The sequence below is a fragment of the Anastrepha obliqua genome, chromosome 3, assembly GCF_027943255.1.
Source record: "Anastrepha obliqua isolate idAnaObli1 chromosome 3, idAnaObli1_1.0, whole genome shotgun sequence".
NCBI lineage: Eukaryota > Metazoa > Arthropoda > Insecta > Diptera > Tephritidae > Anastrepha > Anastrepha obliqua.
This window is the reverse complement of record NC_072894.1, coordinates 120,349,655-120,377,590: the sequence shown is the minus strand read 5'-3', so window position 1 is coordinate 120,377,590 and position 27,936 is coordinate 120,349,655. Positions and strand designations below refer to the sequence as shown.

General features: G+C 38.0%; 2 protein-coding genes across 4 annotated transcripts in view; both read left to right on the top strand.

Annotated features, from left to right (window-relative positions):
- LOC129243082 (chromodomain-helicase-DNA-binding protein Mi-2 homolog) overlaps positions 1-27,936 on the top strand; it is a 69,449-nt gene that overhangs the window by 13,701 nt on the left and 27,812 nt on the right. The gene's annotated exons all lie outside the window — the stretch shown is intronic.
- On the top strand, positions 31-27,927 carry LOC129243083 (RNA polymerase II elongation factor Ell). Of its 3 annotated transcripts, none has more exons than XM_054880193.1 (4): positions 31-261; positions 18,009-18,255; positions 18,390-18,592; positions 20,110-27,927. In XM_054880193.1, exon 4 carries the CDS (start codon positions 23,449-23,451, stop codon positions 27,124-27,126), a length of 3,678 nt encoding a protein of 1,225 aa, XP_054736168.1. In that variant the 5' UTR covers positions 31-261; positions 18,009-18,255; positions 18,390-18,592; positions 20,110-23,448; the 3' UTR covers positions 27,127-27,927. The 3 variants fall into 3 exon arrangements, with proteins under 3 accessions (XP_054736168.1, XP_054736167.1, XP_054736165.1); XM_054880192.1 differs by having other exon boundaries at positions 31-376; positions 18,521-18,592; XM_054880190.1 differs by having other exon boundaries at positions 31-376.

Sequence of the window (27,936 nt, the reverse complement as noted above, 5' to 3'; positions counted from 1 at the left end):
TTTCGTAGTTAATGTGGTTAATGCTCGCGGTGTTCCATATGTCACAGCATCCCCATTGAGCGGCGAGTTTGTAGTTGTGTGAGCAAGAGTGAGTGAATCGTAACGAGTGAAGTGGGCCGCCGTGAGAATTGTTCGATTCATTGTTGGTTGGACGTGGCAGCCATGACGTGATTTTTGACTTTAACTTGGGGGAACTTGATTGAAAAAATATTATAAATTCGTTTAAAAATTGCGTTTTTAATCGCGTAAATAACTAGTAAGGTGTGTGATGATACGTAATAATAGCTGCGAGTGGAAATTCTGTGTTTACCGATCGGTAGAGTGATTATTTGAAAATTGTGAAAACTCGAGACAGCGAAAAAAGAAAAATAAAAAGGTGCGTGCTTTGGTGAAAAAAGCACTTACACAAATAAAATTAATTAGCGATAGTGTAGAATACAATTAGTAAAATGATTTAAAAGTAAAGCTAAAGTTAATTAGATATGTATAAATATATATTTAACAAATTTTCTTTATTCGTAATTCCTGCTCTTGTCGCTCGCTCGTTAGCTGCATGCATTCGTATTCGCCTATATTGCTGTCGCCTCGTTCTCGCTTACGTCTCTGCTTCCATCACTTATCTCGTATTGCCGTGGTCGTCGCTGTCAAAGTCTCAGCCGTTGAGGTACGCGCCGCAGTCGCAATCATTCGTGCCGTCGTGTTATGTGTAGTTGTTGCTGTCACCCTGCTTATATGTGTTTTTCTCGCGTTTCGTGAAAATTTGCTCGTCTCGTATCGTTGACGTTCATCACCCGTCCGCGATTGTCTTGTCTTAAAACTACACTTCAACTGCTTAATTATGGCGATGAAAAAAAATTATAAAATAGATATCCTGGATTAATAATAATGTCTACTATTTCCTACATATTATATACTAATTGTATAGAAGTTAGGGGCGTGGCACATATATGAGAAAATGTTTTAATCTTTCTTATATTATATATGCAGGAGTAGAAGAAATACCAGACAAAATACATACATACATATCTCATACAATTTCATAGAAATATATGTTCCATGTATGTATGTAAAAAGTAATGCATTGTAATGTATGATGTAAATGAAACTTGCAATTGATTAATCAAATATAATAAGATTTTAAAGAGTATATTCGCAAAAATGTAGTAGGTATGCAGTAGGAAGAATTGATATTAATTTTAATTTTCTCGAACTGTTCCACGTTGTTACTTCTCAATTCCACAAACATATGGTATTAAGTCACTGATCGGCCCACCCTTGCTCTGAAAGGCTTAACTTAAAAAGTTGTGGTACTAGCGAAGCGCACATAGCCGTAATTTTTATAGTTATATCTAATTTCTTGTATTTTGTATCTCTGATTCTTATAATAAATGCCTCAGGAGCACTCTTGGAGGTCTGAATCAAATAGTCGGTTTCGAGTTCATGACTGAATGACGTAATTTTAAGTAGAACTTTTCTTTTTTGCTTACCCTTCCAATGATGTACTTGATTTTACAAACAGACAAGTAGTTCTCGAGATATTGTAATTTTTAGGGCAAACAAATTTTAGTACCGTTATAATCACTATAAAAATATCTGTCGAACCTCATTTTGTTTTCACATTCTGTACTTGTTCCAAGGCCGTACTTGGCCCTTGCTCAACTTATTTTTCATTCTGCGTTCATTTACCGAATACGTGCATATGCCATGAAAAAAATTGCCAAAAAAACTATATTCCGTAGGGACATTACGGCTGTAGCTCCCGACGCAAAATGTAGGGCAAAATTCCGACGAGAATCACAAATTGGTAGTGAAGCATGATTTGAACTTTTTTCTGGAATGTATGAGTCGAGGCGCATTCTTTACAGGAGGTGACACTAGACCAACAACAATATTTTGTATATTTCACTCCCAAAGCAAAGTATTGGCTAAGTAGAAAACAAATAATGAATTCACTTTTTTTTTCACTCTGGCCTGTCACCCACATGGACACGGTGAATGAAAAAAAAACAAATCAGCTGATTTACCGATACCATTAGCCTAACCCAGTAAAAAGTTGTGTTATTTTCTATCTCATCTCATTTCATGTAAGTCTATGGTTACAAAACCTTACAAACTAAATAGATATACAGAAAGTTCTTAATGTTAGTTTCTTAATGACTGAGTACAAAAAGTTTTACTTAATTATGAATAATAGGAAATAACCCTAGCTGCCCTTGGCATTGCAAAATCAAGATCTAGTTTTCTATTGATTTTAAAAAACATGAAAGGGGTAACGGAAACTTAATGTTATGTTTGGTACATTGAGACGTAGCTGCTCAAGTAGTGACGGGCAGTAAATTAAATCACGATTAGGGTCGAAAATAAAAATTAAAACTATCAAAATTGCCTATCGGCGGTCCAGATTGTTGTTTTATAACTGTACTATATATGAATAGTCGTATATTCCAGCTGTCGTATATACACAGCTGCGAATGTCGGCTTTTGCAAATGCCGATTGGCAGTAGAACAGACTTTTGCCGATTGAGTCGATTATATTTTATTTTAGTAGTGTGTACACTGGTACTATTGTGAAGTGACCAGCCGTGCAAGTTGATTTTCATTGTTCGCAACTTTAGATCTTTAATTTCCATAAACATATGTTACTTTTTTTTTTATTTTCAAACAAAGTTACCTATAAATTGTAGAAAGAAGAGCGCAAATATCTATTCGCAGTCGACTATTGAACGACAATTCGACACTCACAATCAGTGTTTCGTTTTTGATCCGAATACTTCAAAAATGATACGGGTTTGCCAATTTGCGAAAGATACTTCATTTTTTTCACATTTCACCTACCTAAATTTTCTGCTGAGTGAAAGTTAAAATTCATATGAGGCCTTTTTAATATAAAAATAATTTTTCTTTGAAAATTTAATTGGCATAATTTCCTATAACGACATTTTGTCTTTCCTTTTGCTGTTGAATCCGATCATTGTGTTGTACTTTAATACTTAAAAAAAGGAGTGATATATTTTACGATACATTTTTTCTTAGCGTCGCAGATGTGTGAGCTTATAACCAGAATTCAAAATATTGTTATATTAGAAGTTAATTCGTAGGCTTCCTTATAATAAAAAACAAATTCTTTATATGTATAGATTAATTTCAATGGTAAACTTTCATTACCGGCAAACTTTATGACCGTACATTGTTACCTTTTCAATTACCGTTATTCTCCACAACTGCTGTCATAGGGTGTAGTGAAAATATTGTTTCGTATATAATTGCTATTTCGAGCGAAAATGGTAAAGCTGTTAATGTCAAGGATGATAGAGTACCAGGTTTGGCCAACAGCTATGGTGAAAAAGGACATTGTGAGAGTAAGTTCGGCTGCCACGTCACCGGGGACTTAGCAACAAAATTCGGCCCGCTCATTTCACACGTATTACTTGTCCAATCAATCGTTGTTCAGACGACAGCGAAGGCTGTGTTGAATTTTTTTTTTTTGATATATCGCTAACACTAACACAATTTCACTGCTTTCGTAAACAAATCGCTCTCATGGTCACTGTTGCGTCAGCCAATCAGCTGATTCTTTTAAATTCACTAAAAAGCGGTTAACGGTCTGATTTTGGGCACACCTCTAAAAATCTTCACCATGGTTTATGCTACTAAATTTTTTTATTCATCCTTGTGACCGAATTAACTTTTTAAAGTTCAGAGCCTGAACAAGTGTTTTTTTTTTTAATTGTGAATCCATTTATATTTTTGTCAGAAAGGGTTTCCGATTTAAACTGATTTGTCACATAAATTATTTCGCATGGAGGTGGTAGATAAGCAATTATCGCCCTGAGGTCACAGCTCTTACGGGTTAAGAATCTTATTAATTTTATATGTATTGTATATAGAATATATGTACATATATATATAAATTTTGCCAAATGAGACCAAAAAAGGCAAAAAGAGGAGGAACACGTAAGAAAGAAATGTAATAAAAAGCAATGAGCGGAAAAATATACTAAAAATATAATTTCATCGGGAATTGGTGGGGGGGGGGGAAATATATAACTTACTGGTAGGTAAAGACAACAAAAAAGCACAAAAAGTAAATGAAATAAAATAAAATAAAAAATTTGCTCTTGTTGCTGTGCCGATGTTGTTTGTTGTTATTGCTGGTTTTGGTATGGTATCTATATCGTTCGTTGAATACGCGAGGCATAATTTGTATTCGCTGAATTTCAAAATATATATATACTATATGGTACATATATATGTATGTGTGTATATGTATAAAATTATTCAGCAAAAGCGTTGCAAAGTAAAGCGCACGAAAAGCACACAAGTAAAAAAGAAAAAATAGCGTAAGAAAGAAATACTGTTCGAAATAAAAACGCAAAGAAGTGAAAGTATTGTTTGCACGACGACGGTGCAGCATTCACAAACCAATTCATCTACACGTTAAAACTGGCATTCCGTTCATTCGTCGTAAGTCTGTTTGTTCGCTCGTTGGAACGTTTGTGCAAGTATGCAATCAACTAACAACAATAACATATTCGACCCAGTCCGAATAACGTGAGTGAATTGCACGTCGGATTGTCGGTCGATTAGTTGGTCTTTTTGGCCATATACTTTGGATGTGTATGTGTTCACATAGATTTTGATTCGTTTATGACGGTTGGTTGTTCGTTGTTGGATGGGCTAATTCGCCTGCCTGCTCACCTCTTTGGCTTTCCTTCACCATCATCTTCGTCGCAAGTGCTGTTGCATCGCGGCCCTCACCATTACCCTCGTCTTCATCCTCGGGTATCGCTATCGAATTTGTCGCAGAACCGTCAATGTATAATGAACAGTTATGTGACTCAGTGTTCAAATGCTGCAGTACCTGAACTCCACCGCCACCTACCCACATATGCAAATTTCATTTCCGAAATATTTGGCAACTCTGTAATTGTGGCATAACCATCTACAGTTCTAAACGATTTACAACTTCACTGTGGCGTTTTAAAGTCTACAAGATTTGTTAATTTGAGAGAACTAGAAGGAAGTTTGCACTTAAACGTCAAGATCCTGTTTGCCTTTTACCGAGGTCGAGATGTCCACACCTGGCTATGGCACCGTATTCAAGAAGGAAGTGTGCTGGAGTTTCCGCGGATTGGTCGCAGAGACGACAGGATGGCTGCACATTCTGCAGTAACCTGAGAGAATTCCAGTAAATATTCGCCGTTTGTCCACAGGCAGGCTTGTAAGGAGCTTAACTCTATTGGTTATACCATTAAGGGAAGAATCCATTATGCGACCCTACTAAATTTGATTTCAAGGGCTTGCGAGTTTAAAAAACTCAAAGGATTGCAAAGATTTGAGTGCAGCCTAATTGTCGCTCAGAATGGAAATTCGCTCATTCGGGAGGTTTGTTTCTAAATTGATCTCTGCACACTTCCACTTTGAAGATGCTAAGAAAGCTACATATTGTCAGGGGCAGCTTTGCTTTGAATAATAAACTGGAGATATTTGTTTACCGGTGCAGGGCACACTTTTAATGTTTCCTTTCGAGGATAGGGGTACTGAACCTCTTAAATATTTTGACTTTAGTGATGTCTTCTCGGGGGATCTGAGCAAGCGGGAGTTGCAGGCTCAACGACTTCGTCACAGCTGTACGGTTAGCGCGTATAGCCCCGTGATGCCCATACTAGGCGCCGAAGCTTAGTCAGGGCTGACCTACAGTAGATAGGGCAGTTCTTGACGGTCATGTTACCGCATATGTCTCCCGCGGCTACGAGTTACATGGTCCATTCCTACAGTCGAATTTTGATTTTTTCTTCTTGCTTGCCGTGGTAACTCATTTTGGCCGAGTTTAACAAAGCGCGCCAGTCGTTTCCTTATCATGTTGACTGGTGCCAGTTGGACACACCAAGTGAAGCCAAATCCCTCTTCACCAAATCTTTCCAACGCATCGAATATTTTCTCAAGTGGTGCGTGTGTATCCATTCGGACAACATTCGTTGCGCTATGTCTATGAAGCCGTAAAGCTCATATAGTTCATTCTTCCATCCTACGATATTCGCCGTCACCAACGTGCAAATATCCAAAAATCTTCCGCAGAATCTTTTTCTCAAACACTCCAACTGTCGCCTCATCAGATGTCATCATCGTACAAGCTTCTGCGCCATACTTTAGGTCGGGCATGATGAGAGTCTTGTAGAGTGTTAGTTTTGTTCGTCGAGAGAGGACTTTACTGCTCAGTTGCCTACTTAGTCCAAAGTAGCACTTGTTGGCAAAAGAGATTCTACGTTGGATTTCAAGGCTGACATTGTTATCGGTGTTAATGCTGGTTCCTAAATAAACTTTTACAACCTCGAAATTATAACTGTCAACAGTGACGTGGGTGCCGATACGCGAGTGCGCCGACTGTTTGTTTGATGACCAGAGGTACTTCGTTCTGTCCTCATTCACGACCAGACCCACTAGTTTTGCTTCTTTATCCAGTTTGTTAAGGTCGATTATGTCAATATCATCGGCATACGCCAAGAATTGTACGCTCTTATACAAAAACAAACCTTACTGAACAGAAATGTCAACACAGTTTGCTGTTTCTCAGCTGTCAAACTATAGTTATTGATATCGATAGTTCTCATGCAGCGGCCGGCTGTAGAGTTTCTGAAATATTGATGCTGTCGAGTCTTGCACCCAGGAAGTCGATTAGCATCACTCTATTTCAAGTACCATTAATTAACTGGCTCCGCCCCTCCTGATGTGCGTTTGGTGTTTTTCCACAAATGGCGGGACCTACAGTCGGAGGTTTACTATTGCCTGGCGAGGAGCGACCTCTATTAGAAAAAACTTTCTATCGTTTGGTGCTTTGTATAGCAAACTTGCCGAACTTAATTATATTAGCTTGTGAAAATCTATAGTGGCTTGATTATTGAACTAGAAGCATTGCCAATTTAAAATGTGTTTTTATTCACACTGGTACCACTTTTTCAAAAAAGAGAGAACACATTCACTATACACTTACACTTTAGTATTTTGACAGCTGAAATAAAACAAACAAAGCAAACCGACTGATTGTGCAACATGTCAAATTCAATAAAAGATACGGAATGTACTGTGCCTTTTCTTTCATACTTTTCTTTTGCTGTAAATAATTAAAAAATAAAAAGCGTAGTGTTATGATAAAGGGTGTTTTTTTTTTAGAGGTTAGGTTTTCAAGATGAAATAAAACGTATATAATTTAATGTTATGGCCAAGAATTTAGCTTTATTATAAAGATAAGGGCTTGCCATTATGTTTTAAAAATGATTTCGGGCACGTGGCCGCCGCGGCTGGCTCGAATAAATTCCAGCCGAGAGGCCCAATTTTCGACCACTTTTTGCAGCAATTGGGGCCGTATGTCAGCAATACCGCGCCGAATATTCTCTTCCAAGACGTTAATCGTCTCGGGCTTATCTGCGTAGACAAGCGACTTCACATAGTCCCACAAGAAATAGTCCAGCGGTGTTATATCGCACGATCTTGGAGGCCACGCCACAGGTCCACGGCGCGAGATAATGCGCTCACCAAAAGTTTCCTTCAATAAATCGATTGTTGCGTTGGCTGTATGGCATGTAGCGCCGTCTTCTTGGAACCAAAGGTCGTCCACATCAACATCGTCCAATTCAGGCACGAAAAAGTCATTAATTATGGCTCTATAGCGCTCTCCATTGACTGTAACATTATGGCCGGCTTCATTTTTAAAGAAATATGGACCAATGATTCCCTCTGCCCATAGAGCACACCAAACAGTGACTTTTTGAGGATGTAACGGCGTCTCAGCAATGGCTTGTGGATTATGTTCACTCCAAATGCGACAATTTTGCTTATTGACATACCCATTCAACCAAAAGTGAGCTTCATCGCTGAACAAAAAACATTATTTTCGCACCGCGCGAACCGAACCATTATTTTCGTAATAAATTTGCACGATTTGCAAACGTTGTTCAGGTGTAAGTCTATTCATTATGAAATGGCAAACCAAACTGGGCATAAATCAAGTGACAGCTGTCAAAAAGACCATCTACGAAAAAAGTAGTGCCAACTTGAAAACCTAACCTCTAAAAAAACACCCTTTACAAAGTGTGCCAGGTAGCAATGACATTCGTTTTCAATACGCAGACTTGGCAGTTAAACAGTAATTAAAAAAAAAAATATTTTCAAAAATAAAAATAAGGAAATTTAAATGATTTCAACTGATTTACCGATACCACCTTTAATAGATCGCCTTGGCTTACATCCAACTGGCTGGAACACTTTATTATTACACTGTAATAAGTACATACATACATACATATGTACATATATAAGAATTATATTTCAATTTTGAAAGTTGCTATTTTTCCTTATTTTCCAGTATTCGCTTTTTAACTTTTGTGGCAAAATTGCCAACTAATAGGTGTTTGGCTATTTTTAGCAGCGTTGCGAACAAAATTAAAATTAGTCCAAATAATACGTCCAATAAATAAGCTCATTTTGTTTAATTTGACCAAGGTTTACTTGATAGTAACTGTCGGCCGAAGGGTTGATGCGTGACTACTATTCGATAGGGCCCAGGTTCGAAACCCACTATTGGCGTAATGACCAAATAGACATTTTTTTTAATAGGTGACAGGCGATGCCGTTTGGAGGCGGCATAAAACTGTAGGTTCATTCGACAACATCAGTATATCCGAAACGTGGAAAATATCAAGACGCACACCGCAAATAGGAGGAAAAGCTCGGCCAAACATTCAAACAAAAAAACAAAAGAAAAGATTTACGATGATGAACTAAACTGGTGCAATCGTGAAGGCGTACTGGTTAACAATCTCTAAGTTCTTACGAAAACTAAGTTAAATTAGGCAGATAGATTTGATGTTTGCACTTCGACTTCGTTGTCTTTTGTAGAATGTACTATTTAAAGTACCATCCTAACCCAGTTCCCTTATTAACCCGTTGCCGTGCTTTAACGAGTCTGACTCGTGATGAAAATTTTGGTCCAAACATGAATATGACGAGCCAGGCTCGCGAATAGATCGTCGGGCCAAACGTACTTGCCACGAGCCGAGGTCGTGTACAGATAGTCGGATCAAACATAAACATCAAGAGCTTGGGTCGTGATTGAATGTTACTTTCTATCTGTACGCCACCAGAATTAGTCATAATTGTTGTTACAAAGTAGTTTATGTTATTCTGATCTGTTTACCACGCGTTGACGCATAACACTTAAGATAGAGTTGGGTTGGCTTTCTTCTGGCCACAATTGGATGGCTCAATCTTCTCCACGCGATCCATCCTGTGCAGATGACTGCGTAATCTGCAATGGCCTGTGAGAAAGCCCGTGAGGACTCTCAGTTTAGCCTTAGGGAGAGTTATGAGTTTCCTAAACCACTTTTGATTCACCCTTCTAGTAAGGGAGCCTGACATAATTTTGTTTCAGCTAACCTCCTTTAGGCTCAGCTCTTCATTCCTAAGCTTCTCCTTGACGGTGTGCTTTTTCGTTCACGAAAGGGCTCGATTTGATAACGAGACCGCAGTCTCTCTAGCCAATACGTCGGCTACTTCGTTTCCAGATATTCCACTGTGTCCTATTATTGGCGTTATTATCATGATGCATGGTGAAAAGATTTCAAAGGTGAGCTTATTAACTTACCGTTACTCGGCTCTGAGTGAATTCGACAGAATCGGCTAATGGACTGACGTCACTTGTGGTTACGAAGCGGTTTGTTTACGAAAAAACTAAGATAATGTATGTGATATACGAGAAAAATTAACCAATGCCATTTCATTGCCGTCTGAACAAGGACTGATTGGACGAGTGTGTGAATATTTGTGAAATGATCGTGCAGAATTCGGCTGCCGAATCCACAAGTGACGTGAGAGCCAAAGTTTCCCTCACAATTTTCTTATATTCATATTTATCATATTCAACATAGCTAAAAGTTATCCTACTAGACGTCTGCAGATCATGAGAGCTCTTGCCGGTTTGGACAAGGTTGCGTTAGCATGTCTTTTACAGTTATGCTTTGTTGGTGTTGAAACAATATAAAACATTCCTCAACAAATTTTCGAGAATGCTGCTGACCTTACAATCGTTGGCCGAATTTAAATCCAAGTCCTTCCGGAAACGTAGAACCGACTGCCGGATTAGATGGGAGCCAAATTTAATTATTCTGTATATCAGAAACAAAAAACAATAAATGAATATCTAACGAAGTGATGAAGCAAGCCCAAATTAGTCTTAGTCTAGTCTAGCGGTAATATACAGTGGAAGCATACTTAATGTACATTCGGCATTAGGGGACGAACCCGACTGCACGAACGAGCTCTCTACATGACATCTAAAATCCTACCTCCTGATGCCTGTGGTATGACGCCTTGACCACGCCAATGTTTAATATTCGTAATATCGGCAATAGATCACTTTAAAACCTCAAAACTTGGTTCAGCCCCGGACTTGGAAAGTAGTTCATTACAGCACAATAATTTCGCAATACATAGAAGAAACTACACTCTTGGAGTTTTTGCCGTCGGGAGACCTTTTGACACTGTCAGTCTTTGTTGGGTGCTCAATTTTATTAGCACTAAGCCTTGCGGCCGCCGTGCCCGAATGGTTTGGTGCGTGACTACCATGCGGAAGTGCGCAGGCTCGAACCTCAGTGCATAAAACACTAAATGATAGCCTTTTTCTAGCAGTGGTCACCCCTCATCGGGAAAGGACAAGCTCCGAGTGTACTTCTGCCATGAAAGAGCTCCTCATAAAAAACCATCTGCCGGAGTCGGCTTACAACTGTAGGTCCCTCCATTTGTAGAACAACATCAAGACGCACGCCACAAATAGGATGAGGAGTTCGGCCCAACATCCAAAAAGGGGTTAAAAAAGGTTGAATGAGGTGGGCCTCTTTCCCTTCCGCTATTTAATTTCAAATTAAATAGAATGGTCATCATCGTGGCTTATAACTATATATAAATATATAGTCCCAGGACAAACATTTTGACTAGTTTCAAGTAAATTTTCAGCTTACGCACTGTTCATATTGTTACATTTATATGCGTTTCAAAGTGGCCCCACTCGTATTCATATAAAGATAAAAAACGGTCACACATATACGGCTATACGGCTCAACCTTAAACCAAAACCCCAAAGCCAACGCTAGTCACAATCGTAGTTGCTATACGAATAGAAACTACTTATATTTACCAGCGACAGCCAGCCGTAATATTCAGCACATTCATTCATACATGTGTTTTACTCGTACCTCGCTGACTGGCTGTTTGTCAGTCTGCCTGTTTAGTCGTTTGGTTACTGATTTCCTTGTTCAGCTTTTTTTTTTTTTTTGCTTTTTGCTGTTTTATTGTACAATATTAAATTGTTTCTTCTTCAAGCTTTGCTTCGAATTGTCTTAGTTTGTAAACTTGTTTTTTCGCATTACGTCTTATTTCTTTCATTCCTACATGTGCCACTCTTTCGCATAAAGCTTAAATTATATTTTGAATGCAGCTTTAGGGTAATTGGTGCAATACTTTTGTAATTGTTATCGTTTTTAACATATTTCTCTTTATTTTTTCGTTTACCACATAGTAAGCGCAGTAGATCTTTAAGCGCTCTGAATTGGTGGTATGCCCGCACCTTTTTATGTATGAATATACATACACACATATAAGTGGTATGTATCTATTAGAGTTAAATAATTTAAGTTGTACTTGTACGCTGACTGTTTCTAGCATTGTTACCCCCTTCCAAAAAAAAAAAAAGCAGAAAAACAAAAAAAAAAACAGTTTAAGCACATATTGAGAGCCTGTGTGCAGTTATGACCGTTAGCGATCGGTAGGTTGATCGGACAGCCTAAAGCCCAAACGAACGATTGGTTGGTTGATTGGTCGGTCGGCTGAGGTGTTTGCTGTCTTCTGATTTACGCCTTGGTAACTAACGTGATCTCTCATTTATTTTATTTTAGTTATCTTTTTATTTTTTGTGTTTGGTATAAAAGTATTTTCGGGATACGAAATTAGCTAGGCTGGGTTTGGTAGTACTTCAAACTTTATTTATTAAATGGCATTGTTCATTCGCGACCAGTATACTATTCGAACATATTCTCTCGGTGAGCTCGAATCTAAATTCGAGTACGAATATGCTGCTGTTCAAATGGACATTAAGAGTAGATGGGCACAATTTTATGTAATTGTAATAATATGGAAATGAAAAAGTTTTTTGGGCATACAGTATGTTTTAAACAACTCCTCTACTAAAGCTTTATATTGAAAAATACTGTACATTTATTTCAAGAAGTCACGAAAACATGATTTCAAACTGACTACTAAAACTAAAGAATACTGAAAAAAATATATACAGATGTGTTCAGAAATATAGTAGTGCAACAACTCACAACATTCATATTCATGCATAACATATATATGTTAAAAATTACAAATTAATCGGGTTTTCATATTTTTCTAAGAATAGTATACAAAGAAGAGAATAGTGAAAATATACCGTTAGTTTTCCATTGGTTTGTGTAATTTTTTGACGACTTGCGAAGTGCACCGAAAAGTGACTATTCATAATTATAGTAGTGGTTATATTAAAGGAAAAACAAAACTGAATAACTTCATTCAAAAATGATTTTTTGAGTTCTTCATAGTCAATACAGTCTAATATTTAGTTGCATAGCCTTTATTTTTAATAACGACTTCGCATCGACAGGACATGGAATCGATATGGGCCCCTATTATGAGCAACATTCGATCTTCGACTGTAGTCGAAAGTGCTGATCGAACGAATTTTCATTTGGTATTATGGTGCTCATTCGTTGAAGAATAAGACTATTGTGAATTTCGATCGCTCGACGCATTTACAATAGATAATTTTTTCTCAGCTGATACAGCAAATCAAAATAAAAGAAAAACCGATTGTATTGAAATTCTTTGCTAACAACATTTTTAAAAGTTAAAAAAAGTATTTTTTGTGAAAATGATTACAACGGAGTTGTGGTTCGACGATTTATCGGACGATGAAAGATTAGCGGAACTAGCTAGAAGTAGAAAACAGTTGAGGGGCGCATCCAACCCCCTAGAAATGGCTTCCACTGAGTACGTTTAGAATTTTCAAAAAGTGTTGACGTACTTAATATTACAGAAATTTCCTTACAGATTTTTAAAGAACTTTAGATCATCTAAAGAGGCGTTTATGAACCTACTGTCCAGTACAGAAAACTAGTTGCAACAGTGCACCCGAGCGAAATCCATTCCAAATATTTTAAAGCTAGCCACAGTTCTGCGATTTTATGCTCAGGGATCGTACCAATTGAGTATTGGTAATGAAGGTATGCTGGGACTTGCTCAACCCACTGTGTCTGTTGTGCTATCGGAAATAATAGATGTCCTGGAAAATTATATTTGCCAAAGATGGATACAATTTAGTAGTATAGAGGCTGATCTGCAACAAAGAAAAGCACATTTTTATTGCAAATACAGCATAAGAAATGAAATTCTTAGAATATTATAGAAAAATCTAAAAAGTATCAAATAGAAACCTTTACGCCACAGTTTCTGTTTTATTTTTGTTATAAATTTTCTTTATTCAATTATTCGTCATTCGAAAAAAATATGTATTTCAGTTCCTCTACGTATTTCAGCCCATACCTGCCAAGGGAAAATAAAAATGTATTTCTATAAACATCACAAAAAAAAAAAACCATTATTAACCTTAATCCATTTTGCTGCCGTTCTAACTGGTGGTCCCAAGCAATTCAGCTCCGTTGTGAATTCCTCCAATTTTTTTGCAGCTTGAACTTTGGTGCAAATCCCTTTTGCGAATTGTGGATTCTCTTCCATTAATGAAACTAGCCTTTCTAATTGCTGTTTGGTACTCACGACTTTCGGCCTGCATAAAATTAACAAAATTAGTATATATTTATTATTTGGTTACTATAAAACCATAAATAATCGCAAACAACTTACATTTTAACAAGTTTACCCACAATATGCAACACAATCGAAAGCAAAATTGCATTCGACTCTAAATTCGGTATTCAACGAAAATTTCGACAGGGCTGCACCGCTCATAATACCAAATTGACATTCGATTTTCGATCTTCGACAACCAACGAATATCGAAGATCGAATGCAACTCATAATAGGGGCCATGGTCCTGACAACGCTTCAAGGGGATTTGAGAACATGCTTTCTGAACCACTTGCCAAAGATAAGCTTTGTTTGAAGCATTTGCAATTGCCACAAACCCGCTTAACATCTCCCGATAAGTTTTCGATCGGATTAAGATCTGGGGACTGAGGTGGCCATAGCATAAGATCGATCCTTTCGGATGCAAACCAATCTTTCACAAGCTTGCTCGTATGTTTCGGATCGTTGTTCTGTTGAAATGTCAATTTTATAGGCATTTCCTAACTGGCATATGGTAGCATTATATTTTGTAATATGTCTACATAAACATGTCTATCCATAATGCCATTTATCATATGGATAGGGCCAACACCATTGTAAGAAAAGCAAGCCTATATCATTATACTTAGGCCACTATGCTTAACTGTCTGCTTTGTGTAAAAATAAAAAAAAAAAAATTGGCGCGTACACCCTTTTTGGGTGTTTGGCCGAGCTCCTCCTCCTATTTGTGGTGTGCGTCTTGATGTTGTTCCACAAATGGAGGGACCTATAGTTTCAAGCCGACTCCGAACGGCAGATATTTTTTATGAGGAGCTTTTTCATGACAGAAATACACTCAGAGGTTTGCCATTGCCTGCCGAGGGGCAACCGCTATTAGAAAAATGTTTTTCTTAATTTTGGTGTTTCACCGAGATTCGAACCTACGTTCTCTCTCTGAATTCCGAATGGTACTCACGCACAAACTCATTCAGCTACGGCGGCCGCCTTCTTTGTGTACCTAGGATTATATTCGCTGTTTGGTGTGGCCGTCGTACATACTGCCTAGAGCCTGTTCCACCAAATAAAATAATTTTGCTTTCGTCTGTCCACAATATGTTTTGCCAATTTTCTTCGGGCCAGACCAGATGAGCATTTGCAAATCTGAGTCGTCCTTCTACATGATTCCAAATCAAAAAGAATACTTTTCTAAGACTTCTGGCATTTAGATTTTGCTCAATTAGACGATGACGGACTGTAAACGTCACTGACCGAGAGATTAAATTCATTTTTGATAGCTTTAGATGATGCTGACATCCTTAAGCGCACAATGCGTCTATCTTCGACAGCGGTTGTTTAGCGTTTTCTCACCCGATTTTCTGGCTTTTTTTATAATGAATCGCATTAAATATCATTTTAGGTGTGCAGCCAACAATATTTTCAATTTCCTTGTACGTTTTGCCTTTTGCTCTTAAGCTAACTATCAAATTTCTTTTCTCAGCCGTGCAATTCTTTCCTCTGCCCACTAGAATAAAAAATTGTTACAAACCCAATGAAAATCATTCACCAAAACATTAACTACTACATTACACTTACTATTGAAGTTTTTTGTTGTACTAATAAATTATTATAATTGGTTTGCAACCACTCACACCAAGCACTACTATAATTACGAACATCCACTTTTGGGTGCATTTCGCAAAAGTCATCAAAAGCTTACACAAACCAATGCAAAACTAACGGGATTTGCATCTTTGTATCCTATTCTTAGAACACAAATGAACACGCGTTCATTTAACATTGTTTAATATGTCGAAAAATGAATATGAATGCTGTGAGGCGTTGCACTACTCTATTTTTGAATATAGCTGTATGTATTTGGCGCTTACACCCTTTTTGGATGTTTGACCGACTTCTTCCACCTATTTGTGATGAGCGTCTTGATGTTATTACACAAATGCAGTGACCTACAGTTTTAAGCCGACTGACGGCAGATATTTTTTATGACGACATTTTTTATTGCAGAAATACACTCGGAGTTTTACCATTGCCTGCCGAGGGACGACCGCTATTAGAAAAAAACCTTTTCTTTATTTTGGTGTTTCACGGAGATTCGAACCTACGTTTTCCGAATGGTAGTCACGCATCAACCCATTCGGATACGGCGGAATTCAATCACTCTCTTAGCAGCTGGTTCTACGTAGCGGAATGACTCGGGGATTTTTCTGGACCAAGGGGTGCCGTCCTAGTAAACTAGTCCTGTCTAGTGCGCTGAATCTCACCTCTAGTTTATGGTCACTGGAGCAGCTCCATGCAGCAATACTGCTCCCACTACTTCTGCTTAGGGCTGTCAATGAGCTTAACCCTGCACTCGGAAGTCGATTTCTGCCGCGTTTGCCAAAGAAAAGAAAATTCAAATCAAAATTAAAGTCGAACTCTTGCACTCAAGCTATAGCAGTTGAAGAGACCACTCACAGGTTTTGTTTTTAATTTCCCCTTCTCTTTATTTAGTAACTATTCTTTACACAAAATTCTGAGAGTTTTACCGAATGTCCGGTAAGAGATAGCTTGGTTCCGGCAATCGAACACACTTCATACACGGTGACGATTAAAACACAAAAAAAAAAAAAACAATTGTATATTATACTTATACTATTTATTGGATTTTATTTCATAATGACCAATCGTCTACTTAAACTACTTTTTGGTTGAAATATGTTGGTATATATGTATACATACAAATGTGTGCACGTTCATAATTTCACACAAATTTAGCATATCAAAATCTGGGGTTTAGTTTTTTTTATCTGATTTACAATGTATAACAATATAAAACTTGTCTTGCCGGATTTTACTTTTCATGTGCGTTGATTGAGTTCGATTTGAACGAATATTTACTTCAACTGTGCTCGCCAACTCAGCGCTTCCAACCGATCGAATTTGTACTAAGGCTTTCTTGTATAGAAATGTATGCATGTGCATACATGCATATTTATATTATACGTACATAGCTGCTCTCTTGCAATCATATACGTTCATAGCTCTCTTTAGTGAGCTAGCCCCTCTTCATATCTTCTTATAACTGTCTTTCGTGCTTATAGCATTATTCACATCGCCTCACTATGAAGGTCACGCGAATCAAACGAACCTCTAACTAAATAATTACTTTCAACTTTTGGTTTTCAAATTAGGCTTAGAATTAAAGAAAAAATTATAACAATGTTAGTACTAAAAAATTGGCATATATTCACTTTTACTTATTTGTCTAGTTCTGAAGCATAGTTAGTATTTTAATACAAATGAAAGATGTGGATGGAAGATGCTTTAATTGATTTATTATAAAACACTTTTCGAAGGGAAAAAATAAAATTTGTATTAAAGCAGCAAGTAATAATACTTGCAGCAAATATCCGCTCCAACAGTGCGGTTTGAAAGTCTGAAAGCTTCCCTCAAAGAGTGGGGGAGGCTAGCAAACCTGTTCCTTATAAATTGTATAACACAATAATCTTAAAAGAAGCTGTATGAAATTTGATGCGGACAAGAAGACTAAGTCCCTCTATACAAGCCACTAACCAAAATTTAGAGAAGTTTTGCTTAAGAATCTTTCAATTATATTATATTCAACTGTATGCGCCAGTATGTTGTTATTATTCACCGCCCCGCGGCATTTCAGAGCGATCTGAAATTTAAAGTTTTATTTGTATTTCCCTTATATTCGTTTGCGAATATTTTTAACAAATATGGCAACCTCGATAAGACACAATGAAATATTTAAACCTATAAAATCAGCGTGTGAAATATCGGTATTTAAGTTTCTTAAGATTTAATATTTTTGTGTGGCAAGAAAAATATTTAAAGTGAAAAAACAGTGCACAAATGTCATGGGTAATTGCAACGGTACTACGATAAGCAAATTATGCGCGCAAATAAAAAAAGCAACTAGTGACAATCGACAAGAATCTTTGAAAAAAAAAGCCTTATCAATCAATCTATCTTTCATATCAGTGATAAAGTGACGTGGCAAACGTGATGGAAAAGAGCGAGAACAGCGAGCGACAATGTTCGGCAATGTTTATATACATAAGCGTGTTGGAGTAATTAATATAATATATACGTTATGTATTTATTTTCTATAAATAAAGCTCCTGAAATGCACAAACACCACCAGTAATCAAATAATCCCTAGAAATCAAAGAGAACATCAAAGTCAAAAGCCTACAATTACCTCCACAACCAGCCAAACAAAACAATCACAGCAATTGACTAACAGGAACGACGTGCAGTGAGTTCATTCAGAGGCTGGCCAAAAAAGAGCGTATAAGACAAAGAAGAGATACGAGTCATAGAGCGGGAAAAGAGTGCTAACTTGTGCAGGTCATCAAACATACAGTAAGCAAACAAATTATTTAAAAATAATTACAATGACACATGGTGAATTAGAGTAAATTCTATGAAAAAATATATACATAAAAGAAAAAAAAAACAAGCTCAAGAATTCAAATACTAATGAAGCAATTTTATAGAAATTATCGTCATCCCGTCAAAAGCCGAATTGTATGTTTCAGCCAAGTTCTTCACAACTTAACGCTATACATCTCACATTGTCATTAGCCATTTAATTTATCATTTATCCTGAATTGTTCGGCATTTGCAGCTACACGGTCGTAACCTGGCGAATTCTTATTGAGTGATACTACAAAAACATCAGTGTCAGCGTCACCAAAGAGTAAGTAGCTCAAAAGCTTTTTCGACAGTGAATAATTGAAAATGCAATACAAGTAATTTATTTTTAATATATCGCCAAAAGCACATTGATCTTAATATTGGGTTGTGTAAAAAATCCTGTAAAAAGTCTGCATAATATTTAAAAATAATATTTTTTGCAACGAACTTTATTAAATCAAATATCTGCTATTTTGATTGATCGTTTTGCGTGTGATTTAAAAGCAATTGCTTCTCGACAGTTATGACTGACCGAGTGTGTTTCCGCCAAGAAAAAATCCCATAAAATCCCATCCTGTCTGCCGTTTGGAGGCGGCATGCATAGTTTAGTACCGGAGCGTACATTTGCCAAATTCACCAAAGAGTTATTCAATCACCGTATTGTCTGATATATAAGCGCACTTGTGGTCTCATAATTAAGTTAGTTAATCTTTTTATAATATTTGCAATATTTTTCATGCGAAAATTGTTTCGTTAATTTTGTTATAACTATGTAATTCATTGCGTAACATAAACCTGTGACCACACGTATAACACGGTGTGACTTCTGGGTAAAAACCCTAAAAGAACTTTTCCACTTTCCCTGGACACTTTCTCCAGCCCATAGAAGAGCTCGAGCCGTAGAAGGCCGATTAGGAAATATCGAGTTCAACAATTTTTTAGGAATTGTGAATAATGTTGGCACAAGTGTATTTGGTCGGTGAAAGATTTTTATCATGGCATCAAGTTGTTTTTATTCAAATGAAAATGATTCTTCGCTTGAAATGATTGGCGTCCAAAATTTTTCTTTTTAAATAGGTGGCATTATTCAATTCCTCACGCAGTATTACCGGATGTGTATGATTTATAGGGGTTTCTTCCAATAGCGGCACAGCAAAACGTTTAGAGAGTTCAATCAGAGAAGTTTCGTGACTTCAAACGGTCAATAATAACTTAATACTTTAATTACACCAAACAGTGATTCGTTGTGGGTACATACTTTTTTCTTGAATGGCATATGTATTTTCAGTACCTCAAATGCGGCAGTTTTGCTTGTTGACTTATCCGCTTAGATGAATACATATGTGCTCAGCATTTTCATAAAATGCTTAGTTCGCAGAGTATCGCTACCTTCACAAAGCCGGTAGTACTTATTGTCTGAAAGAAAATGAACTTGTAACAAACAATTGCTGTCAAACATCTACATAAATCTTGAATCACTATATGTTTCTTTTTTGTATTGCAATTCTCATGAATTTGTTAAATTTGCGATATGCGTATGCATTCGCACCCTTCTTTTGTTTCTATGCACGCCGTTTCGATTTAGTTGCGAATACGAAATAACTATTCTAGGGGCCAGTCTGTATGGTTTTTATGGTGAACTTTACATAAATTTATTCTTTAATCTTACGCACATTGCATACTTACATACTTGCATCAATGTGAAAAAAGCTCGGTGTAAAATACAAAAAAAAATGCGTTTTCGAATTTTACTGTCAATAAATCTTTAATTTTTGCTACAAATAAATTCATTTTTTTTAGAACTGTTTTTCGTCGAGCGAATTTCGTTCATACCTGGCTTACAACAAGAACAACAAGGCAATTCAGCGACTTGTAGAGATACAAAGTGTTTTTGGCAATCCTCAAAGATAAATCTCAATTGAAATATACGTAAACAATACCGTAATAATTTTATAAGCAGCAACAACGAAGCACTCGCAAGAGCAGAAGAGAATAAGTTCCAGCGGTAATTTGAAATACTTCGAAAATAGTCATAATTGTGTAAAGCAAGATATACGCACGTGTGTGTATGCACGACATACCCCTCGCCACTCCGCACAACTTATAATACATTTTGGTTCGTCATTCACTCGTTGGTACAGAATTTACTCGTCGTTTTTCAACGAACGTGTTTGTTAACACAGCTGTATCGCAGCAGGTAAAAAGCTAATCGTGAGAGTGAGAGAGTGGGATAAAGACTAAAAAAACAAATGATCGATTTTATGAATATACTCGGTGTGTTAAATAATACTATATAAGAAAAAAACTGGTTTCTGTTACAAGAAAAAAAGAAAGCAACAAATTCGCTTAACAACAACGAGTAGCACGATTTATGTCAGCCTACATATAGAAAATTCTCTTCCAAAACGATCCATCAATTACTTGGAAAGCAAGGCTACAATTTTTTTGTTGTAAGATAGATGCTTGATTAAGGTGCAAATTTTAGCGTGTTTTTTTACAATCTTTACAATCAATAGAGAGAAGGATAAGTGTCTGCAAAAGAGGAGATCGAATAAGAAAGAGAAAGAGCTTGATTTAAAGAGAAATAAATTCGGAGTAAAAGGTTGGAGAGTGATAGCCTTTGTGTTGGTGAGATAAGAGAGAGGGAGCACGAGAGAGTACAAATTGCAAACTTGTTTCGTTCGACTTTGTGCTGATATGTCAATAAAAACAACAATAACGTGAACGCGTAAGCAGTCAGGCAGCAACAAAAAGTGATACAAAGCACGTACTAAACTGAAATTAAAGTAGCAACACGAGCACAACAACAACGAAAAAGCAAGGCAAGCAAAGCACTATCTACCCAAACAGCCAGCCAGTCAAGCAAGCGCTTGAAAACAACTTGTTTCGATTTCATTTCACAGATACCTTTCGGACGTCGATAAAGAAACCTTTAATTTAAAATGAACTTAAATTAACATATACTATGTATATATGCTTGCACCACATAATCAAGTGGAGAGAGTGATTGAAGTGTGTGATCAGTAAAGTTATTTAGTTTTTAGAAGCCAGAAACGCATAGCAAATTGTACAAATCATCGTCATTATACATATATATGTACATGTATAAATATATAATATATGTAAGTGCGTGAAGGAAAAGTGTGACGCCGAAACGTTGATTGTGCGTTAAAGTTGATCAAAATTTTGCAAAGAAAAAAAAAAAAAAACAAGTTAAAATAAGTTTGAAATCAAAAACAGAAGCAGTAATTTCATGAAAAGTATTTTGAAAGCAGGAAAAAACCGAAAACCCCATTGAAAAACCACAAATCCCCAGAGCAACAAGAGAAAAACAACAACAAACAAATTGAAGAAACGAGCAAAAATTCCGCTCATATTAAAATGAAACGTTGACAAAAACAACAGGAAAAATATAAGAAGCGTAAAACACTTGTTTTGTTGTATTTTTTCTTTCATTTTGACATTCTACAAGTGTGTGCATATTGAATTAAACATATAAAAACCATACACAGATGATTTTTAGTATTAACAACAACAGTGTATGAAATTAAAGACAACGTCGCTAGACATGCCACTGTATATACGAGTGCATACATAGAAACCAAGCGAAAACTCTGATACAACAGCAACATTTACATATTGCTGTCTCGCTTCACCGCACCGAATGTACCCATTGACAGATGGAGATACGAACAAAGTATCTTGCAGGTACCACAACTGTTTGTACTTTCCTCAGCATTAGGAGCAAAAACATTAGCAACCGCAGTCAGTGCTACAGCTACTATAGTAGTGGTCATAACAGCAACATTGACGGTAGTAAATACCAACAGAAGCAAGAATTCCCACTACAACAACAACAACGAAACCTGCAATTATAATCACAAGAATAACAATAGCCAATACCATCACAAAAATAAAAAAATCACGCACAGTAATAGCAGTCTCTGCAAATACTATGCCTACCTTAACCTAGTTAATATTATTAATTTTGATATTAATTTGTGTGGAAATCATACCAAAATTACCAGTAAAAAAAGTGTCATTCTAATTACATATAAAGCTGATTTTACCGTGAAAAAGAGAATATCAAAAAATTATCACGTCAAACGACGGTGAGCGACGGCCAACAAGGGCAAAACCAATACACAAATAGGCCACATAAGTCAGTGACAGCGACTGCGAAAAACCCCCCCTAATAAAGGCAGTAAACAGATCAGCAGGCGCATAGCACCAGCACTCGTGCTTGTGTCTGTGAATTTCGTATTGCACACCGCATACGCACACATTAACAAATCGCGATCCGCAGTAGAATTAATTGGAAAAAGAAAGAAAGAAGGTAAATCTTTTCGTCGCAGTATTGCTTACAGAATCCAAAAACATAAAAAATATACTATATAACGAAAAAATCAAAAGCATAAAATTGCATATGACCAAGTCTCGTCAGTCATTACCATACTTTTCGACATAATCGCTAACTATAATCAACGAAGATTACGCGTAATTATCTTCAGTCGATGCGGAAGTGAATTAACAGAATACAAAATCTATTAAAAATATAGTCGAAAAAGTTACTGTCCATCGCAAAATCAAAATTAAAAAAAAAAAAAGTAAAAGAGCACCAAAAAATCAACTAAACGTCGGAGTATCTAAAACCTAAAATATCGGTAATATTGCCGAAAAAAAGTTACAGCTCATGAAAAAACAAACAAGGTTTATCAACTAATTAAAACCATTTCCACGAGAATCGTTATTCCTCTCAACAGAACTAAAGAAGACCACTCAATAAGCAACAACTCAATCAAAATAAGCACATCTCCAAAAGTCGAAAAGGAGAATTGTAATACTACCACGTCCTAAGAGTTATATTAAAACGAAAACTACTATAGCGGCCAATAACAACTCTTCCACGGTTCATGCTTCCTAATACTAAAAAATAAAGCAAATAAAGAAACGATCATAAAACTTCCACAGACGCCAACGAACACCACTCCGGCACTACTTAGATGCATGTTTAAATATCGGAAAAAGTAATATTATTCGCCAAGCGTTTTCCGAGATCACATAAATCGTTTGTAGTTTTAGTTTCAATTGATTGTTGAACCAACCAACACCCAGCTCTCGCACAGTTTGTAATACGTTATGTCAAATTCGATCGCTACTGCAAAATGCCCTTCTGCACTTACGTCCGGCAACTATGGCATGTCACAAAATCGCTACACTGATGAGTCAAAGGAATATATTTTTGTCAAGCTCACCGATTCCGCATACCGCGCCATCGAAGAATATCAATTCAGCGATAATGACAAGCGTTTCACAAATGGTCAAGGTCCCAAAATTAAAGTCAATGGCAACTCGGGTGTCATCTTTTTCCCCACGTTGGAAGACCGTAAATTTGGCTTTACTATTGATGATGTTGAGGGCTCCCTTGAGTGTATTCAACAGACCGCAGAAGGTCTGGATGTGCTCGGCTCAATACCCTATCGCATGCGCATACATGCCAACGATGATATCTACGATACGACCCGCACCAAAATGGCAATTGCTGAAGAGACGGAGAAGAGTAAATGTATACGCGAAATCAAACCAAACCAAACCGATATTGGACGTAAGGTGAAGAAATCTGTTCCTTCATCGGCAGTCTATCAGCATTTGGGGCACAGTGGCACTAGCAACAACACTAACAGCAGTAGTAATTATTTAAATAGCCTTAATCGTAACAAAACAATATCGTCGCTAAACAATAATTCGCCGCCAGCCACACAACTTTCGTTAAATAGTGGTAATGAACGCATACACAACAAACTTGGCGGCGCATCTTCCTCGTCTTCACGCTCGCCAAATCCCACGTTACTGGGCGGCTCGGGCACAGTTGCTGGTAGTAGTAATAGCGGTAATAACCGCTATGGCAGCGGCAGTGCTAACAATATCTATTCTCAAAGCAACGTATCGCCGTCACTCACGTCTGCCTCATCGCTCTCTTCCACCCTAGCGGGTGGTATCACCAATGGCTACGCGTCTGCTGCACAACACAATTCGCCTCCCGAATCCACTACATCTACATTACCTAATAATTGCGTTGGAGGCGGTAAACAGTCAAGGCTGGGCAATAATGCTGCTAGCGGTAATAGCAATTTCTCACGTAGTGGAGGGAGTTCATTTTCAAGCAACGGCTCGAAGGCGAGCAGCGGTGCCAAAGGTGGAGGTGCCTCAAATGCTAATAGTGGAGGCGGCAAGTTACCTGATATATCGCGTCGTAAAATACGCGAACGTCTGATCCATTTGCTTGCGCTGCGACCTTTCAAAAAACCTGAATTATATTCACGTCTCCAAAACGAAGGACTGCGGGATCGGGAACGTTCACTAATCAGCAATATACTTAAAGACATTGCGACGTTGTCACGTGACAACACATACAATTTACGCCGTCAAATGTGGAATGACGTGAACGAGAATTGGCCATACTACACGGAGCAGGAGTTGCAGCAACTGAAGCGGCGCAAGCCACAAAATCTAACTCCACCCCTGAGCTCAGACGCGGGTAGTTCAACATCGGGCCAAAGCCCCACATCAATACACACCGGTAGCCCGCCTCCAATAGCTGGTGGCAGTGGCTTAAATGGCGGTAATGGTTTAAAACGCACTAGTCTGGAGTATGACGAGCCATTTGTATGCACAGTCCAGCCGAAGAAGCAACGTATTAGTCATTTTAAGAAGGACGCAATAGCTGGTGCCAATCCCGCAAATTCGGGGAGCACAAATAGTAGCGGTGTTGGTAATGGATCGCGGGGTATTAGCTACGGCACCAATAACAGTGGTGGCAGCACTAATTACCCCATGCACCGGAGCAAACAGACGGCAACATCGTCAACCTATTCCCCACAAGGTTCGCGTAACGCTGGTCATGGCGATGACAGTTCTGGTAATACCGACCTCAGTTACAACGTACTCAACAATATGGATGACTTTATGTTGAATATTGAGCAACAGCAAGGCGGTAGTTATCTACCACATAGCAGTAATAGCGCACGCAAATCAAGTAGCAGCGGTAATAATAAAGCGGCTGGCAGCAATCCGAAAGAAAATCGCCACTCTGGAAATAGCAATAGTTCGTCTAATGTGACGAACATTTCACCCAAAAGCAGCAATAACATCGGCAACAAAAATTATAACGTACAAGAAAACGAAGGCAGCAGTAGCAACTTAAAACATACAATGAAGCGAGGTGCGTTGGCAGGCTCGCCGAAAGGTTCGCTGCCATACGGTGTTAATTTTGTTTCAGAGTCTGGTAGTAGCAGCAGATCAACAGGACGTGATAGCAGTAGCACCCGCAATGGTGGTGGGAACTACCATCGTCAGTCGCCCAGCTACATGCAACAGCAACACCAAAAGTCAAGTGTCATATACTCGCCAAAAATGCCCACAGCTGCAGCCAGCGGTACGAATGAGCGTGAAGAACATGTGCCAACGGGGAGGGGTGGCAGCACCAACAGCAGCAGCAGCAGCAACAAAAGCCAAGCACCATCTCGTTTATCAGCATCAGCGACGACAACGGGAAGTAAACAGCAGCCACGCGCTGGTGGTGTACGCAGCCCTACACCACAAGAACAAGAACAACAACGGCACCTGCAACAGGTATCACATTACCAATCGCAACAAACGCATTCCGCCAGCACACACTCCCCAGTGCAACGGCATTACAACCCTCCCCAGCATCCTTATCAGCAGCTAGAACAACAGCAGCCACAGCTCCAAAGTACATCGCAGCTGCCGCCAACGCAGCATTCCGCCATCACTGATGCACCCAATGCGGACACCGCTGAAAGACCAACTTATGACTTTAGCATGTATACGGCTATCAAAAGCATCGAACAGCGACGCCAATACAAGACTGAATTTGAACGGGACTTCGATGAGTACAACAAACTGCTGGAGCGCCTTGAAGATGTGCGCCGCAACTTCCATGTACTTGCTGAACAATTGCGACGCGTGCCGCAAGGCTGCTCCGACTATGAGCATATTCAGCAGCAAATTGTAGCTGAATATGAGCGAATTGAGAATGAGGAGGAGCTGAAACGCGACAAGCAACGCTTCTATTACTTGCATGCCAAACTGGCGCACATCAAGCAGCTTGTAACCGATTACGATCATACGTTGAGGTCAATGGTGGCGGCAGCAGCAGCGGCGGCGGAGGCAGCTCAACAACATGCCTCCACAACGGCCGCTATGCACATGACAGCGAATGTGACATCGCACCTGGTGGATGGCAGCAACAATGTGTTGGCCGCTGCGACTGCGCATAACGCACGTGTCTCGCCAATGGTTAGTGGTAGCGAAAGCAACCATTCACCACCAAGTGGATATCAGCACCAAACGCAATACTACGCGCAGCAAAATGAACCAGGTCTTTTTCCACAATATCAACAGCATCAACAACAGCAGGATGAAATATTACATAGGAAGAAGAAGCATACACATAACAACATACAACAGCAAAACCAACAACAACAATATTTGTCGCCTCACAATCAGTCATATACTTCGCCTGCTGGTGGATTATACAGCGCACAACAGCAGCAACAGCAACAGCTTCAAGAACAATTCAATGGTCACCATCATTATATGCCAGCGCACGCGGACGTAGGTGATGAAAAGATCGTGAGGAGAACGCGAGAACACCGCAACAGTAACAATGATATAAATTCATGTGATTCATCGGACTCCAACAATGAAGATTCTAACGACGCTGATTTGAACGATAACGACGTTGATGATGGTTCCGATTCAAGTTCGAACGATGAAAACGATGACCGCTATTGATTTTGTGCATGCTGTAATGGAAGTTCATTACTGTAAAAAAGGCATAAGAAACTGAGAATCCTGAATTAATATGCAACCGGGACGTATTTATGCAATTGCTGATTATCGTTAAAATTTCTATTGTTTCACATTTGAACCAAGCTTGTTAATGGATTTTGTAAGTTGTTTTTTAGGCGCTGATATGCAATCATAAGGAGCGATCGCACCGACTCAATAAAATCAAAATAACTTAAAGTTCAGTACACACTCGTACTTTAGAGTACCGAGACGCGGTTTACCAGCTATTTGAAATACGTCCTGAGTGCAAAATTTAATTAGAGTTAGGAATTTTGTATTACAAGAAAGGAGTAGGAAATGAATACGAAGGTTAAAGTGAATTGGAAATGCAAAGAAAATCCCCGATTTCCACGATTTTATTATTAAAAAGAAAACCACATATGTATACCTTATGTAAACATACATACATTTAAATATAACAATGATATATATATTATACATACATATTTTTAAAACAATTTAAACAGAAAAAGCAAAAAACACTAGAGCAAGCAGAAATTTTAAGGGAATAATTAATTGTGTAATAATTAGGATTAAGCGGCGACTGCCTATATTTGTTTTAATTTTATGCTTTTTTGCCGTCTTACTACGTGTACAGTGCATACATAATTTGGAAATATTTTTTTTTTTGTTTTTTGAAAACACTATTGCAATGCAACCGTTTATGTGAGAGTAAACACATACAATAATTAAATGATTTGCAAGAAGTGGTTGAATTTGAATTAAAAATAAATCTTAAAGAAATTTTTAGTT